Raw genomic sequence first — 17,202 nt, forward strand, 5'->3', positions numbered from 1 at the left:
AAGCAGTGGTTTGCTTTTTATTTTATTTTTTCTCATTTTCCTGTTTTTCTCCTCAGGTGAGGATGACAAGCTCATCCTATGTGACGAGTGTAACAAGGCATTCCACCTCTTCTGTCTGAGGCCGGTTCTCCTAACAATACCGGACGGGGAGTGGCTGTGCCCTGCTTGTCAGCCGGCAACTCTCAGACGTAGCTCCCGGGGCAGGTGAGTCTAGATCTGTCTCCTTTAATTACTACATAACTTATAGATCGGCAGTATATTGCTTTTCTTTGTGGTGAGTGTAACAGGGAATGATTGCTTCTGTTGGGATCGGACATCCTTTTCAGTTGTAGTTCAGCTAGTCAAATGTTAAAAATTTATATTTCTTTCACACCAGTTGGGGGACACTGCTCATCTTGGAGTATAGAGGGTGCTGTGGGAGTAATGGCACTAAAAATCTTGTCACTAAAAAGCCTGCTCTCCTCCCCTCTATGCCCCCTTCAGAGGAAGAGCTCAGTTTTTTTTAGTGCCTATGGAGTAGGGCACTTTTAATCTAGTCTTAGGGGTCTTTTTTGTGTTGAGTGCTGCCCCCCTCCCTTTCCAATCTTCCCAGACTAGGGCTCCCGGGGAAAGGGTCACCTGGCACTCCGGTAGTGTCCAGGACCCAGCCGCTTCAAAGGAGGCGATGTGGGCCACCCGGGAGCCGTGGCAGCATGTTCCGGTCGCCTGTCACTACTGTGGAGGCGGAGCGGCTTGCTGTTCAGTTGCCCAGCCTGTCAGCCGGCATTTGGAGGAGAAGTTGCGGTGCAAACAGGTAGTGAGGCATATTATGCTGGTGGGGAGCTGTCGCTGATGCAGTCCCCACCAGGGTCTGATGTGTCGTTGTTGTTTTTTTTTCCTGCAATTACAAATGTGTGTGCTGATTTGTGCAGGCCAGCAAAGAGTTAAGTGGGTGTGGTAAGGTAATAAACTCACCTGTGTTTTTCAGGGTTCTGGCAAGCTTATCAGCCAATTCCCACCCTTCCTGCAGGGCACTCGGATGCAAACACATCCCTGGGGATTGAGAACCAGTAGACTGGCTTTGCTGTGTTTTCTATCTGCTGTACATCCTGTGGGGGGTACATTACAGAACACTTCTGGTTCTAGTCTTTGCCAAAGCACTGTATTGTGTTTTTCTATGGTGTTAGTTTGCCATATACTGTACAGTTCTTCTTTGTTGTAAAAGTTCTATAGTGTCTCATTTACTTTTCTGTTTTGCAATATGTCAGAGGGCACGGGGCCAAATTCAAGGCTGTCTTTGTAATGTACTACGCCTGTACTAGGTGAGGGTCCAAATTGCCTGGTGGATGGTATGTGAGGCCGAGGATCTGGGCGGGCGCCCGTCTGAGGTGCAGCAGACATCATGGTGCCAGCCTAGGTCATAGAGCTCGGTCTATTGTCTAATTAAGGAGAGACAACCTACACCTGTAGGTGCTGATACCTTTTCCTCTTCTCTGAGTACGCAGTTCTCAGACGTCATTCCTTCGGGGCAGGCGTCTCAGTTGCTGCAGAGTGGTCCAGGGGTCTCCCAGGAGCCTGTGTGGATGAGTAGTTTGGAACAGTCTATGCGTGGGTTGACCAGAGTGCCTAATTCCCTTGAAAAATTGTTCCATTTGAGTATGGCTGGTGGACGGCGTAAACCCTTGGGTCTGCCTATTGCCCAGGCGTTAGTAGAGTCGGACACGGATCCATCTGCATTGGCAGATGGTGATGTTCTAAAGGATTCTGACTGAGGACTTGCAAACAGGTGAGGAGGATATGTCCATTAAACAAGGCATTGAGGACCTTATCCTGGCAGTGCGACAGATTCTTAACATATCGGATGGGGAACAATCTGTATCACAGACCATGTTTAAAAGGGCAAAGAAAAGAACATTTTTCTTCGCTGCTTCTGCACAACTTTGGGACGAGGCCAGACTTATGCCAGATTCATGGGAGACTCCAGTATCTGCTCCTATTGCACAGTTGGCAAAGTCTACTGTTTTTTTCTTTGCTGAATGCAGCGTCGCTTAAAGACAGTACTGACAAAAAGTGTGAAGCATTTTTGAAATTGATTTATTTAGTGTTTGGGGTGTCCCTGCGCCTGGTGATGGCGGTGACTTGGGTCGTTAAAGCTGTTGAAAAATGGGCCACTACCCTTCATGCAGGAATTCAGTCTGACGTGGCTAGAACTGAGGCATTTTCGCTCTTTTCGGTTTGTCGAAAGTCCTGGTTACAAGGGGAGGGGGGGCAAAGGCCTGGACAGGACGTCGCCCTGCCCCTAAGCCAGCAGCATGACTTCCTGCATCCTCCACCAGGGGCTCTGGTTGTGGGAGTGCACCTGCTGCTCTTTCAGGAGCGGTGGCTCAGGTCCACCACAGACGCCTGGGTGACGGGTATAGTGTCCAGGGAATACATCTGGGACCTAGTGGGGGCACCTCCACAGCGTTTCATGACACCTTTTTACCAGGGAGTCGGAGAAAAGACAGGCTTTGCGGGGGGCAGTACAGTCACTTTGGCATGCCGAGGTGATTGTTCCAGTTCCGTCGGGGGCTGAGAGGTCAAGGCTTTTAAACTCACCTTTTTCTGGTGCAAAATCCGGATCGGTCCTTCAGACCAATTCTGAACCTGAAGGACCCGATCACCTGCTTATGGGTACTCTGCTTTCGAATGGAGTCCATCAGATCTGTGATAAATTCCATGAAGAACGAGTACTTGGCATCCTTGGATATCAAAGATGCTTACCTACCCAATCCAATATGGACAGGTCAACAAAGTCTTTTGCGGTGGGTCTGGAGCAATTTCAGTTCAGGGCACTCCCATTCGGTTTGGCCATCGCACCGCGAGTGTTCACAAAGTCGATGGCTATAATGACAGCTCAGCTGCATTTACAGGCAGTGACTATTTTACCTTATCTAGACCTGCTGGTAGGAGTCGGTGCCTTTGCTTCAGTCATATCTGCAGCTGACCAGGGACATTCTGCATTAACACAGATGGGTGATCAACTACAAAAAAATCCAGTTGGATACCAACCCAATGTATGGTGTTCCTGGGATTGTTTGTGGTGGAACTAGGTATTGTCAACCTAATCAGTCTGTCCCTTGTTTCTCGCAAAATGTGGATTATAGCATGTACTTTTTTATAACCCTTGCTTTTGTTCCCCAGCCCAATAGAATACTACTGCAGTGTCTAACTACATGTGGATAAGGGGACATTGTAGCTCATTATAAATATGTATATTGTATATTGGTGATGTGGCAGTGAGGTTGTTTTTCGTTGTCTCTAAAGTGAAGCCAGGAGGTTATGGGTAGGGATCAGGTTGCAAGATACTGGCGGGGCTAAACTAATTAGTGTCCATTGTTCTCAGAAGACTATTCCAGACAGGCCATCTAGCGGAGGGGAACTGTGGAAGGACAGCTCATCTTCACTCCCCTCTCCAACCCCTGCCCCCACCCCCACAGTCCAGCACTGACCAATGTTTAACAAGGAGGCCCAGTGGTTTGGCCTGAGGGTAAAGCTCTGTGGAATGTAGACTGTAGATATAATGAGCTGCTCTACGGAAGGAGGTGTGTTCATTTTGGGATTTCGTTTATGGAAGGTGTAAGGTCTGGTTCTTGAGTTGTCGTTCCCTACGAGTCTACATATGCAGCTGAGAGATCCATGGGTCGTCAAGAGTGGACAGCCAGGTGACTAACTCCTTAAGTTAGTGGGGTAAGGGACAGATGATGTGGTAAACCTGTCTGGCACTTATTTACTGTGTGTACATAATATAGTTTTTGTTTTTATTCCAATAAATGTATTGCTTTACTTTCTATCTGCATTTATCTGAGTGACTGAGAACCCTAGAAGGTACTGGGTAGACTTCCCGGCATAGTGAGACACCCGTGGGTGGCCAGCCAGCATGAAGTATGTAGCATTGGGCCAGAAAGCCCGGTATCTTCACATTGTCTGACACAAATTGTCGGAGGGTTTTTCTCCCTTCAGACAAAGTGCAGAAGATACGCTGTCAGATGAAAAGATCTCTGTCTTTAAAGTCTCAGTACTTCAGTGTATGAAGCTACTGGGTTGCATGATTTCCTCGTTCGAGGCTCTGCAGTTTGTTCATTTCCATTTGCGCAAGTTTCAGCAGGCGATTCTGGCAAAGTGGTCAAGGTCGGATCCCTGCTTAGAAAGGCATGTCTTTCGGTTGTCACATACAACACGCCTGTCTCCTCTCTGGTGGCTGATGAGGGACATCCTAGCCCAGGGGTGTCCTTTCTTGGTATGGGACTGGACCCTGGTAACAACTGATGCCAGCTTGTTGGGGTGGGGTGCAGTCGCTCTTCACCTCATATTGCAAGGGACTTGCACACAGTTGCCCATTAATGTTCTGGATCTACGGGCAGTATTCAGTGCTCTAGTACAGGCACAGTCCTTCCTGGCACGTCTGCCGATCAGAATACAGTCTGACAATGCTACGGCAGTAGCTTGCATAAATAATCAAGCAGAAACAAGGAGTCTTCTTGCCATGAAGGAAGTGTCAAAGATCATGAAATGGGCGGAACAGATTGCAATTTCAGCGGTGTACATTCAACTGGGAGGCTGACCACTTAAGTCGGCATGCCCTTCACCCAGGCGAATGGTTGCTCCATCCGGAGGTGTTTTTTCAAATAGTCCTCCGGTGGGGTCAGCTAGAAATAGACATGATGGCCTCACGGCACAACCGCAATGTAGAAAGGTATTGTGCCAGGTCAAGAGGACCTCAGGCGTTCTTAGTGGATGCTATGACAGTACACTGAAACTTCAAGTTGGTGTACCTTTACCCTCTACTTCTGATGTTGCCGTGGATTTTGCAGAAAGTAAAGCGAAAGGGTTCCATTGATTCTATTGGCACCAGATTGGCCAAGAAGAGTGGTACTCAGATCTTCTAGACATGTTGGTGGATCGTTCTTGGCATTTGCCTCTTAGGAAGGATTTTCTCAGTCAAGGTCCGTTCTTTCATCAGCACCTAGATCGATTGGCTTTGACAGCTTGGAGGTTGAATCCTTGATTCTCAAAGGGTTTTCGGCGAGAGTGGTTAAAACCATCATCCAGGCAAGAGAACCGTCATCTACCAGTTATCACCGCATTTGGAAAGCATATAAATGTTTGTGTGAGAAGTTCAAAGTGCCTACTAATTCTTTCCGTTTAGCCAGAGTGTTGGCTTTTCTGCAAGATGGTCTGGATAAGGGATTGAACTTGTCGTCCCTTAAGATCTAGCTAGCGTAGTTGTCTGTGTATTTTCAGAAATGTATCTCTCTGTTACTTTATGTGTACTTCGTGTACAGCCGCTTTTTGTTCTGCCAGTGGCTCCGTGGGACCTAAACTTGGTCTTTTCACTGCTTCAAAAGTCGCCCTTTGGAGTCTGTTTCTTTAAAACTTCTCTCGTGGAAAGTGACCTTTTTGCTGGCCATTGCTTCAGCCAGACGAGTTTCAGAGTTGGCAGCCCTGTCATGTCGGGCTCTTCTGATTTTCCATGACGATCGTGCGGTGCTTGGAACTAAGCCTTCGTTTCAACCAAAGGTGATCTCGAGGTTTCACATAAATCAGGATATTGGTCATCCAGTTCTTCCTCAGGATTCACTGGCCCCCTGTCAGGACTCAGTCTGTTTTTAGATGTGGTCAGAACTTTGAGGATTTATGTGGACCATACAACTTTGGTTCGGAAGACTAATAGTCTCCTAGTCCTGTATGACGATCGCAAGTGTGTCTGGCCGACCACAAAGCAGACAGTGGCTAGATGGATCACCACTACTATACGGCAGGCGTACGTTTCAGAGTGCTCTCCAATTCCTGAAGGTCTGACCGCTTATTCCACGAGGTTGGTTAGCGCTTTTTGGCCGATCAACATGGGGCCTCAGCTGAGCAGTTGTGTAGGGCAGCAACTTGACCTTCATACATTCACCAGGTTTTATCGTTTCCACGTCCTTGCTTCAAAATACACAAGTTTTGGCCTTGAAAAGTTTGACGTGCCGTTCATTGAGCGTTCCCAACCACAGGGACACTTTTGGAACGTGCCTAAGGTGAGTAGTATCCCCCCAACTGGTGTGAAAGAGAAAATAGGATTTTTGTACTTACCATAAAATCTTTCTCTGAACACGAGTTGGGGGACACTGCGCTCCCACCTTTTGTTCTGAAAGTTCTGTTGTGTTTTTGCCCTCTTGTGGCTTGGTTAGTAAAGAAACTGAGCTCTTCCTGCAGCAGGGGGCATAGAGGAGAGGTAAGCAGGCTAGATAAGTTTTTGGTTTTGGTTTTTTTTTGTTTTTTTTTGTTTTTTTTGTGCCATTACTCCCACATTGCCCTCTATGCCCCACGGTGAGCAGTGTCCCCCAACTCGTATTCAGAGAGACTTTATGGTAAGTACAAAAATCATATTTTCTTTTTTCAATTGTCCACTCAAGCTTTCTTTTAAGATTACAGTAATGCCCATGAGCAATACTTTCTCATTTTTTATGCCCCACCTAAAGGAACTATGCTGAAGATTCCACTAATGATGAGGAAGATGAAGAGGAGGAAGATGAGGAGGAGGAATCTGATGAAGACACGGAGGATGAAGACCAGGATGTTGTAGGGCTCAGATGTAAGTACAGACTACTTCCTTTTATTTTGTTAGTGGAAAATTGTGGTTTATGGCTTTGTCGCCCTTCCATTACTTGTATGTACTTTGTCGATAAGTTGTGTGCTCAGGGGAAGAAAAAGCATACGGAATGCCACTTCTCCACTGTCCATTTTAGATTATTATTTTTTAGTGGTTCACAACAACAGTCTTGACTCTTGTACTGAACTTATGTTATGTGCTATACTAGCACATTCCCTTTACTGTGGACTAGCAGCAGAACTTAACTAAAAACAGTTTTCATATGGCACATTTTGAAGCTGTTCCCTGAACCAGAAACAAACTGGACACCTATAACCACAATTCTTGCCTTTAGAGTTATTCATTTTTTTTTCTTGATGATAACGCTTTAATCTATGGTGATCCAGCAAGTATCCATGAGATCCAATATGTGGTTTCTTGGATTTATGTTTATCTGCATAGTAACAATATGCCAAGTACATCTAACATCTGTGCAGCAAAGCTTCAGTTGATCACTTAAGTAATTTTTACAGAGCGTTGCTAAACATTTTAGCAAATGTTTCCTTCAAATAATTTAGCTTGATGCAAATTAAAACTGATCAAGTTTTGATTGGGTAGACTGGAAAATATGGTAACCCAATGAATACATTGGGTACTTTCCTGTTATCTAGAACCATTTGAAAAAAATGGCGATTTTTTTCAAATTATATGAAAAGAAAATAATTCAACAGACATTTAAAACTTTACTGTTATCTGGAGCCATTTGAGGGGAAAAAAAAAATCATTTAAAAATGAATTTATTCACTCTGCCTTCTACCAAAAGAGGCTGTGGCATTTTTGCAAAAGAAGGGATTACTGCCAGCTAGGATGCTGTCAAAGAAATCATGAAATGAAGCTTAGCTTTGGTTTGTGTATATCCTGGAATTGTAGAAAATCTGTTTGTCGAAAGAAGGTCAACATCCGCCAAGGATATTAGTTCACCGACAGTTGTCTACCATTCGCAACAGCCATTCGCTTCTTCTATTGCTTGTTTCCTAAGTGTAAGAACAATGCCAGCCAAATGCTTCCTCAGCGGGGGATCTTCGGAGGACTCTGACAAACAGCATCTGTGTGTCTCCCAACAAAGTGGATGATTGCAGTGCGGAAACATTTAATGATGGCGATTTTGGACAGTATCGAAAGAGGCTTTATAATTTACTCAGATAGTTGGCGCCCCTACAAGATGGAAGAACTAGAAAAGGCCGGATTTCAACACTTCAAAGTAAATCTCTACAATTTTGTCGATCCTAATGTCCATATTCAGAGCGTTGAACAAATGTGGGGATCCGCTAAATGGCGGAATACACGACAGGAACAATGCAGCAGCATTTGAAGTTGTATTTAGCCTAATTCATTTGGAGACTGGAATTCGGAGAAGGCAACATCTTCGAGTCACTTTTGGACACATTTAAAATTTTCTGGTCTCCGTAAAATAAATAAATAGGCTTAAATTAAATGTCTCCAGATAACAGGAAAGTACCATACATTGATGTGTATATATATATATATACATGCTTTCCTGTCAATTACTGAAATTTAACACCTCTGATCTGATTGGCTTCTGCCCTGGACCTATGAATGCAGTGAGCACATTGCACAGTGTTGTCACCTCTACCAGCCTCCGCTACTTAGTTTATACTGTTCTCTGTAGTTCACTGTGCTGTAGATTCATTATAGTAGCATGTAAGGTAAAGGGGGAGACTGAAACATCTTTTGTATTTTTCCTTCCAGTTTTAGTGGTAGCGAACACACTGCTTCTGTTTTAAACCATTCTAAATAAGGTGCCAATTCTCCTTTGCCTTGCTCGCGTGCTATGCTTTTAAACAATATTAGTCATGCCATAGAAAAATTATGTCTGGTCTTATTTATAGAGGGCATTTCATCTCAACCCTCAGTCAATAGCTTCAGTCCGAGGCTTTCACATGAAGGTCGTTGAGCATATATTCCTGGGGCTGGCAAGTCCTACGCTGTTTACTAAGTTTATTCAGTTGAGCAGTCAATTTAACCACATTTCACCTGCTGCAGCTTCTAAATATTTTTCTACATGTGAAAGAACTATGATAATTTTAGAGAGCAGTGAAGACATTTAATGTTCCATTATGTAATATAATTATATTTGGTCTTTAAATGTGACTGCTTTTTAAAATATCACAGATGTTTTTCAATTCGGCAATATGATCATTCTCAAACTACTGAAATATAAATCACTATTACATCTTCTGCATCATAAGCTTTCTTCATGGTGTGAGCCTTTCATCCATGCATTGGACAAGCCTGAAAAGTTTTTCCGTGGGCTAAGGCTCTAGTATGGAGCCATAGATAAATGGAAATGGTGGTTCAGGTTTTATAATCCTGCTGACACATAAGTATATACACTTAAATTATGTTTGGTCAACACAATTTTGTGTTTTGTTTTTATTTGTTTTTGGGGGAGTTTTTGGGGTTTTCTGCATGACAAGTTCTTAGTATTCTTTGTCATTATGTCCACACAAGTGATTTGTTTTCAAAGAAAGCTCTATTCTTTATTAATCGTAGTAACTGGCATGCAGCACCAGGCACTTCCCCTGGGCTTGTGGTTGTATTCCTGCTTTGAAGGAGTTAACACTAGTAATATGCTTTGCAATCCTATGGGATTTCAAAGAATTGGGAATTGTTGGCCCTTGCACACAGGAACCGCCTGCATGGCATGCTGTCGGCCGTCGTTTCATTTACAAGAGACACGTTTGTATGCGAGTGTGGGACATAAAGATTAAAGCGGAGGGATCGAACAGGATCAGCATATCTGTGTCTCTGACAGCCGCCTCTCGGGAGAATGCAGTTACAGGGAGCCAGCAGGCGTTAAAGTTCAGTGTTTAGCCCTTGTGGTAGTAACACGACACGTGTTTGCCTCCTACCCCATGTCAGTTAAGTTCCCGCTGATTAACTTAGCAACTGTGAGATCCTGCTGTGTGGCCCTCTTTTTGTTTTGCACTCCAGTCATCTCTCACCGGCAGCAGCTGTATCACAGCCATTAAGTCAGGAGGGGGCTGAAGTGGGGGACAAATGTTTTTGTTTCTCTGCAGTTGTCTGCAGCAATCAGTTATAATTCTATGGAAGCTTTGCATCTCCCCATCCATGACACTGAATTTGCCCTTCAGGCTTTGCTTAACATTTTGTGCTTGTTATAATTTAGGTGCTTTAACCATACCCAGATATCTTTTTTTCAAAATTAATGGATCTTCATATTTCCTATTTAATTGTCCTATGTTTGATTTGACGTCTACTTTTTGCACTTTAACAATATAGAACGTAATGATAAAATTGAAGTTCAACTGCTGATTAACCATTTGTAGATGCAAGTCACTTTGGTTGTCAAGTGCCTCTTTTTAAACTATTGAAGATATGAGGGCTGTTTAACAGCATTTGAGAAGCGCGAGCACTCGCTGTATCCAGCAACTGTTGAATTCATTACATCTTCCTACGTGATTTATGTCTTTCAGTGAGATCACGCAAAGCAGCCAAGGGCAAAGCTAACAAACCTAATCGTTCAAGTCCACGTGGGCGCCAGCAAGCGAAGACCAATCAACGATCCACGAGACAGCGCTCACTGCCAGAAAATGGCGCTGATGTAGAGGAGGTGGTAAGTAGTTTCCTAGCTCTGTATTCTTACCTCTGGGATTTTAATCCATTGCAAATGTTCTACCACTTTCCTCCTCTACCCATTCTGGGACATCTTAAGCGATGACTAAACAAGCTTTCTATAATCCTCATATGCATTAAAGAAATATTTGCAAATAAAGCCGTGGTAGTTCATTAGTTCAAGCACCAAACACTGTTTTTGAAAAAAGGATGGAGCTTCAGCAACCAAATGAAGAGCACTCTAGAGGACAAATTCAGGCTATTCAAACTCAGAGCCACACCCATGAAATTCAAAAAATATATGGAACAAAAAGAGAAGAATAACAGCACTAATGTCATAAAGTAAAAACTAGAAGATGTAACAAAATATGACAACTCAGAAGTCTAAGGGGCATATTCCATTCTCGACGGAAACGCCGAAAATCTCACGGTCAGCGCACGATTACCGTTATTACGGTAATCGTGCGCAGAAAAACAGTTAATACGGTAATTTACTCGCTGGATTTCAGCTCGCAGCTCCCTGAGCCGCGAGCTGAAATCCAGCTACAAATTACCGTATTAACTAATAGTTTTAACGCCACGGAACTTCTAAAGAATTGAATATGCCCCTAAAAGTCTGTTGTAAATTCCCAGAACACATTTGTCACAATATTAACTTTTTTGTTGTCTCAATGTTCATAATGTCTAAAAAAAAAAAAAAGGAAAGACCATAATTAGTGACAGTAAAAAGTATAAGTAAATAGCACAATAGTGTAAAATTGCATGCAGAAAAATATTCAGATATGCTTGCAAAGTGATTGCAATAAATATAAAAGAACATACATGAATAATACACTCCGATATTTAGGGATGTGCACCGGCCACTTTTGGTGTCTCGTGTCTCGTGTTTTGTGTTTTGGATTCGGATTTGCTTGAGGGTTTGGATTTGTTTCGCAAAACACCTGACGAAAGGTTTTGGTTCGGATTAAAGGTTTTGTATTCGAATTTATTTTGAAAAAAAACATAGTGTTAAAATCAAGTTTTTTGGTTTATTTTCACTCCTACACTATTATTAACCTCAATAACAATCATTTCCACTAATTCCCAGTCTATTCTGCAGAATCAGTGAACTTTGTAATATTGCAGTACCAATGGACTTATACTGCAGGATTGTTTTTGTATATTTTTTTTTAGAACTTTTTTTAAAATTTTTCGTGCTGTGTCCTTCTAAGGGCATTGTTATTTCCCCAGCACAGCACAGCACGCGATATAGCAGGACAGAGGACCACCTAACACAACCTCCCTCTACCCTGATCAATGCCCGATAGAAGATGGCGGCGGCTAGCGGGGAATTTATAGGATCCGAGTATTGCGAGTACAGACAGCGGGATTATGACTCGGAGCCTCGGTTTCAGTTTTGCAATTGGCGGGAATACCCGGATCTGTCTCGGATCCGGTTCGGGTGGGCTTGGATTTCAGATATCCGAGCCCGCTCATCTCTACGATATATGTGAAAACAGAACAGTTAGTGGTAATATGATCTACCTTATTGCAGCATTTCTCTTATGTACAAAATTAAATATAGGAACCAAAAGTACACAAATAAAACAATCATAACTAATATATGGGGACGTTTCATGTAGAAACTGCAAACATGCAGCAAATTTTTATAATGAAATTACACTAATAGGGTAGATATATAGCAGAGATCGACTGGGTAAAATATATTGCCAAGCTATCCACTAACTAATAGATACCTATGAATTCTGAAGTCCTATAACAAGACACATCCATACATATTTTAGATTTGTGCAGCATCTGTTGCAATCCGAAAGCTAAATAAAAATATAAAGGACTATTAAGAGGTGATGGTGTTAAGATCTGGAACTCACTTTTAAGTACAATGAAAAATGGTAATTTACTGTAGCACACAAATTGAGTGATATGACCTGTGTGTGTGTGTATATCTAGTATCCACCAATTCAATTAACAATATATTCATGATCCACAAGGTAACTGGGTTACAATATAAAGACAATTTTATCTCAATCTTGATTTGAACAATTTGGAATATTTGTCAACTATAATTCCATTTCAGTTCTCTCTAGATCATCTTTTGTATCTTAAATCATAGCACTGCTCATAGGAATGGCAGCCACGCACATGGACTCCAGAGGGAGTCCACGGCCGTAATGATCAAATGTCAATAAGTGCTGCAGCGTTTATACAGGATTTTGTACTTCTGGGTCCTGTATTCCCTTTGTGGTCACATGATCACTGGGGGCCCTCTGCAGTAAAGCGGACAATAGTCTAGTAGAAGATTCAGATTAGTGCTCATAGTAAAAAAAAATAAAAGGTGGCGTTAGTAGGCCATATCCCATTAGAGCCAATATTTGAAAATATATTTGTACTGTTCCCCAAGGTCTTTTCTGACCTAGTCAGACATGTTACTAAACCCCATCATTTCTAGCCTGATGAGTAAAATAGGAAAAATTAAACATTGCAGAGCATTTCTACTGGTGCACAAGTTGCTTGAGTAGAAGAACAGAAGTGGTTTTGTGTTTGTAAGGTGTTCGGGTTTTTTTTGTTGGTCATATCCATCTAGCTTTCATAATCCTAAACATATTTTGAAATGCGGCCAAAAGAAAGCTCATGTCACCAAAAACATAATTAGGAGGGCATCTGAGTGAACTTTATAAGGTTATTGCCCTTTAACCAGCACAAGACAGAAATGCTATTCTGTCGCAGCACACAAATCATTAAGGAATTTCTGTAGTCTTTGCTTAATATCATATTCTTTAACATTATTTTAATTGTCCTTGGGTGAATCTCAAAATTGCATTAAATACAATTGTACCTAGACTGCAGTGCATTCTGTATCCATGGCAAATTACTGTCAAGATATATATGGTTGGAAAAAGTGTTTAAGAAATGTAACTGGAGGATATGTAAGAGTCCTAAGTCAGGTGCACATTCCCTTAGACATTTTCCACCATTTTGGTCCAATGGGGAAGTGTCTTAGTTTACACACCAAGGTTCCTGTAAAAGGGAAGTAAACCAGTAACAATATATTCATTGTTCATTGCTTCTTTTGTTCAAGGTGTTGAAGCAATTACATGATGATTTGTGATTGTGACTAGACTTTGGCAACTTTGTAGATGTGGAAGCGGAAGCTTTAAAATATGTTTCAGCATCTGACTTCAGGGAGTAACATTTAGTACATGGATGATTTCTCTCCTTAACAAGGTTGACTTCATGATGCTTGTTCTGCATGTTTCTATTCTGTACCAGTCATTGTGCTAGTGGTGACCCTGCCAGTTCTAGAAGAGAAAGCTGCAGACCTTTTTCTTATGGGCACAGCTGTGCCAGGCGCTTCAGTTTACCACTTTCATGCGTTCTTTTCCCCACCAATACTCCAGTGCAAACACCACTTGTGATAATCAGTGGTAATGCTCCGCTGCTATGTAACACAAGAGCTGATTTCCATACTTTCATGTCTGCCATAAGTCAGAGCTTGGCACAGTAGATAGAAATGTACAGTTTTTTCAAATGACTGCTTAGCAGTATGTATCGCTTTAGTTTTTAATGGGGCTCAATATTGGTTGGAACGCTGATTTCTTCCTAAATCATAAATTTATGTCCAACAGATAAACTCACTGTGGTCCGGTTTCATTGGTCCTTAAACTAATCAAGCACTGCATTCTGTGCATATATAGTGCAACTAAGATTTATCGTGTGCACAGAATGGTGATTGGCTTTCACCAAAAAAAGGGTCTCCACCCTGCAGACTTGTATCTATGCAAACTGGATTGAATATATGCAGCTTTTGTCTACAGTTTACATGGAGTCAATTAGTGCTTCCACAGTACGACTTGTGAAATTAGGATGTCCCCTGGTAAGTAACTAACTAGAACACTACCACTTTTTCAGACCTACATTAAAATTCACTTATTTGGCATCTCTATATTTGGCAGAGCAGTCTGCTGCTTCCCACAAAACTGATGTATAGCAATGTCAAAATAGTTTTTTGTCATGAAGGCTACTTGGCTTAACTTGCTAATTTTTGTTTTTTTCTCCCCTTTCCCCTCCAGATACGTCAGAGCAAGCCAGCCCCCCGGCGCCAGAACCAGGAACTTCAGAAGTGTGAAGAGATTTTAGGCAAACTCATAAAGTACAGGTTCAGTTGGCCTTTCAGGTGAGTGCACACTGTGCTTTTATTGATTAGTATAATTTAACATTTGCAGAAATCAGAGGTGTTTGACTTTGACACGTTGGCCTTCATTTGTTTTGTCTTGCACTGCTAACTGTGGGGTATAGAGCAGTGCTCCTCAACCAGTGTGCTGCAGCAAACCAGTGTGCCACGAGATCTTCCCAAGTGTGCCGCAATTCAATGCCTCCAACAGGAGCAAAAGCACAAGATTTATGGTGGTACATGCGCCATACTATTAACTGGAAGACCTTGCATCAGAAATATGGTGAAATTTCCTTAAAGCAACTATAGCGCCCAAGAATACAATTTCGTTTAGTTTTAAATATTAAATTACAGAGCTGTAGTAGCACTTGATCCGTGTCTCCCTTACCCAATTTTAGATCACTTCTACTGGTCTATTGCTGAGAGGCAGAGAGACATGGCTCATGATTTGCCAGTCTCTCTTGGAGAACATGAACCAGATTACTCTGTCTGCTTATAGTCACAGCACTGGAACCAGAAAGCCTCTATATAAAATCCATGTCACCGGACAGCCAGCACAAGATATGGCAAAGGTTTGCTATATCTTTGCTGTATTGTGTGCGGACTGTCCAGTGTTGTGGATTTTTGCATATTTATAAATTGTTTCTTTAAAGGTTTAGTGCAGGTCAGATAAAGTATGTGAGTGCAGCCACCTCCCTATCTATAGCACTGCAAAATGCTTTTCCGAACTTCTACATGAACGGTGATCATTTTAAATCTTGTTAACTATAAGGAAGATTTTAACCATAGAGATAAATTCTGAATAATTTAGTCTAATCCAGATCACTAGATCATAAGTGTTTGTGTTGATATCTTGTTTGTCCCTGTTGTATGTATGTTCTGTCTCCCTATTGTCTGTACCTGGGAGCTTTGTGGGACCTTACAATATCAATGATTGATAAAGATCGCCGTTTGTCATATTGTGTTCAGTGATTGAATAATTCTAATTGTATCATTCAGGGAGCCAGTGAATACAGAGGATGATGAAAACTATCTGAAAGTGGTATCTACCCCTATGGACTTTCAGACCATGCAAAGCAAGTGTTCCTGTGGTAACTATCAAACAGTGCAGGAATTCCTCAATGACCTGAAATTGGTGTTTGGAAATGCTGAGCTGTACTATGAGCCAGGATCCCAGCAAATGTCCTGCTTAGAGAAAACTGAGCAGTGTGTGAGAGACCTCCTCAGCAAACACCTTCCAGGGCACACTTACCAGAGGAAGCATCGCAAGCACCAGGCTTTTGAGCCGGAGCCAGACAACAGCGGCCAGGGGCGTAAAAGGAAGAAATGAGGGCATGAATGTAATGGAAAGTGGGTGGGAGTAAAGGGTTCGAGAGAGTAATAGAACGGAGGTTGTGGGGACAGAACTGGAAGTTTACCCCCAATTTTAGAGACCAAACATGTTATGTTGAGATTATATCATGTATGGGAGGCTCAGTAAAGATTTGGAGGTGGTTTTTTTGTTTTTCCATTTTTATTTTTTTTTGTTTCTCTCCCCTGTTGAATGTGTGCTGCAGTCAAGTGAAGCGCAATCGCCATGTAGTGATTAAGAAAACGCTAGTCGACCTGCTCCTACCTGATATCTCAACCATTTTAGTGGCTTGAGGGTAACTTGGGCGAGCCACTACATACTTAATCTATATTGTTGGTGTGAAAGCTGTGCACACTTCTTTCAAAGGCACTTATTGGTTTGTCCAGCCAGAGAATGACTTGAGAAGTGAAATTCAGTTCTGCCAGTTCTACAAATCATTGACCTCTCAAACTGCTTCATTACTGGCAGATGTTATATACTTGGCTGTGATCCAGGACTCGGCATTGTGTTTGTGTTGATGTAAAGGGATGTCTGAACTCCCCACACCTACTGTATTTAGAGATTGTATGCCAATTGCTCCTTGTAAATGTGCCCCAGACACACACAGATAGGAGTATCTGAAGCTGGATAAAACCCTAAAAAAAGAATCACCAGCACCCCCAACTTTGCCTGCCTCCCTCTTATTTAAACGCTACCAGCAAGGACTGATAGAGATTGGAAGATAACCTTGTGGTCCCCTTCGCCATGGAAGGATTTTTTTATTTTTTAAAATCTTTTTCTCTGCCGACACAGGTATCTGACAGTCCAACAGAAAAGTCACTTTTTTTTTTTCTTTTTTTTTTTTTTGTGAATTTTTTTTTTGTACTGACTTATCCCTTTTCTAGATATTCAATGTTTGCTTGTGATCTTGTATAAAGGGAGACTTTGTCTGGGTTTGGCACATGTACAGTACAGTTTATATGAAAACAAGTGTTTGCCTTTATTAATATTAAAACAGAGGGAACCACATACAGCTATTGTCTGTCTGGATTCTAATTTTTCATTGTGTTTTTTTGCTTTTTCACAAATACACTTCATACATATACTACATGCACATTTTAACACGCTAGTATAGGTTATTCGTTTAAATAATGCTCCCATCTCCTGTTCCAATAGTTCACTCCAAGTTTGTATAAAGGCCACAATGAACTCTGACCCTGTGACAGAATGTAAATACAATTCATAGATCTCTAAGAATCTCCATGCTGGAAAATTAAACCAAACTGGAGGAATAAAATGCCTCATATCATCCATATCATCTCGGTTGAGTTTAAAGGGTATAGATTATGTAGTGGTATAGGATGCTAGACTTCCCAGCTGGCCTCATGCATTTACAAATCTCCATAAATCAAGGTGGCAACACTACAATCAAAATAACTTCTCCATTTTGGT

General features: G+C 42.0%; 1 protein-coding gene across 1 annotated transcript in view; it reads left to right on the plus strand.

Annotated features, from left to right (window-relative positions):
* BAZ1B (bromodomain adjacent to zinc finger domain 1B) overlaps positions 1-16,783 on the plus strand; it is a 55,895-nt gene extending 39,112 nt beyond the window's left edge. The window contains exons 15-19 of the mRNA XM_075196656.1: positions 57-204; positions 6,483-6,595; positions 10,111-10,250; positions 14,320-14,423; positions 15,420-16,783. Coding sequence (XP_075052757.1) covers positions 57-204; positions 6,483-6,595; positions 10,111-10,250; positions 14,320-14,423; positions 15,420-15,750 — 836 coding nt within the window. The 3' untranslated portion in view covers positions 15,751-16,783. The remainder of the gene's footprint in view (positions 1-56; positions 205-6,482; positions 6,596-10,110; positions 10,251-14,319; positions 14,424-15,419) is intronic.
* Positions 16,784-17,202: the final 419 nt, after the last annotated feature.

This window comes from Mixophyes fleayi, chromosome 2 (genome assembly GCF_038048845.1).
Source record: "Mixophyes fleayi isolate aMixFle1 chromosome 2, aMixFle1.hap1, whole genome shotgun sequence".
In the NCBI taxonomy this organism is placed as follows: Eukaryota; Metazoa; Chordata; class Amphibia; order Anura; family Limnodynastidae; genus Mixophyes; species Mixophyes fleayi.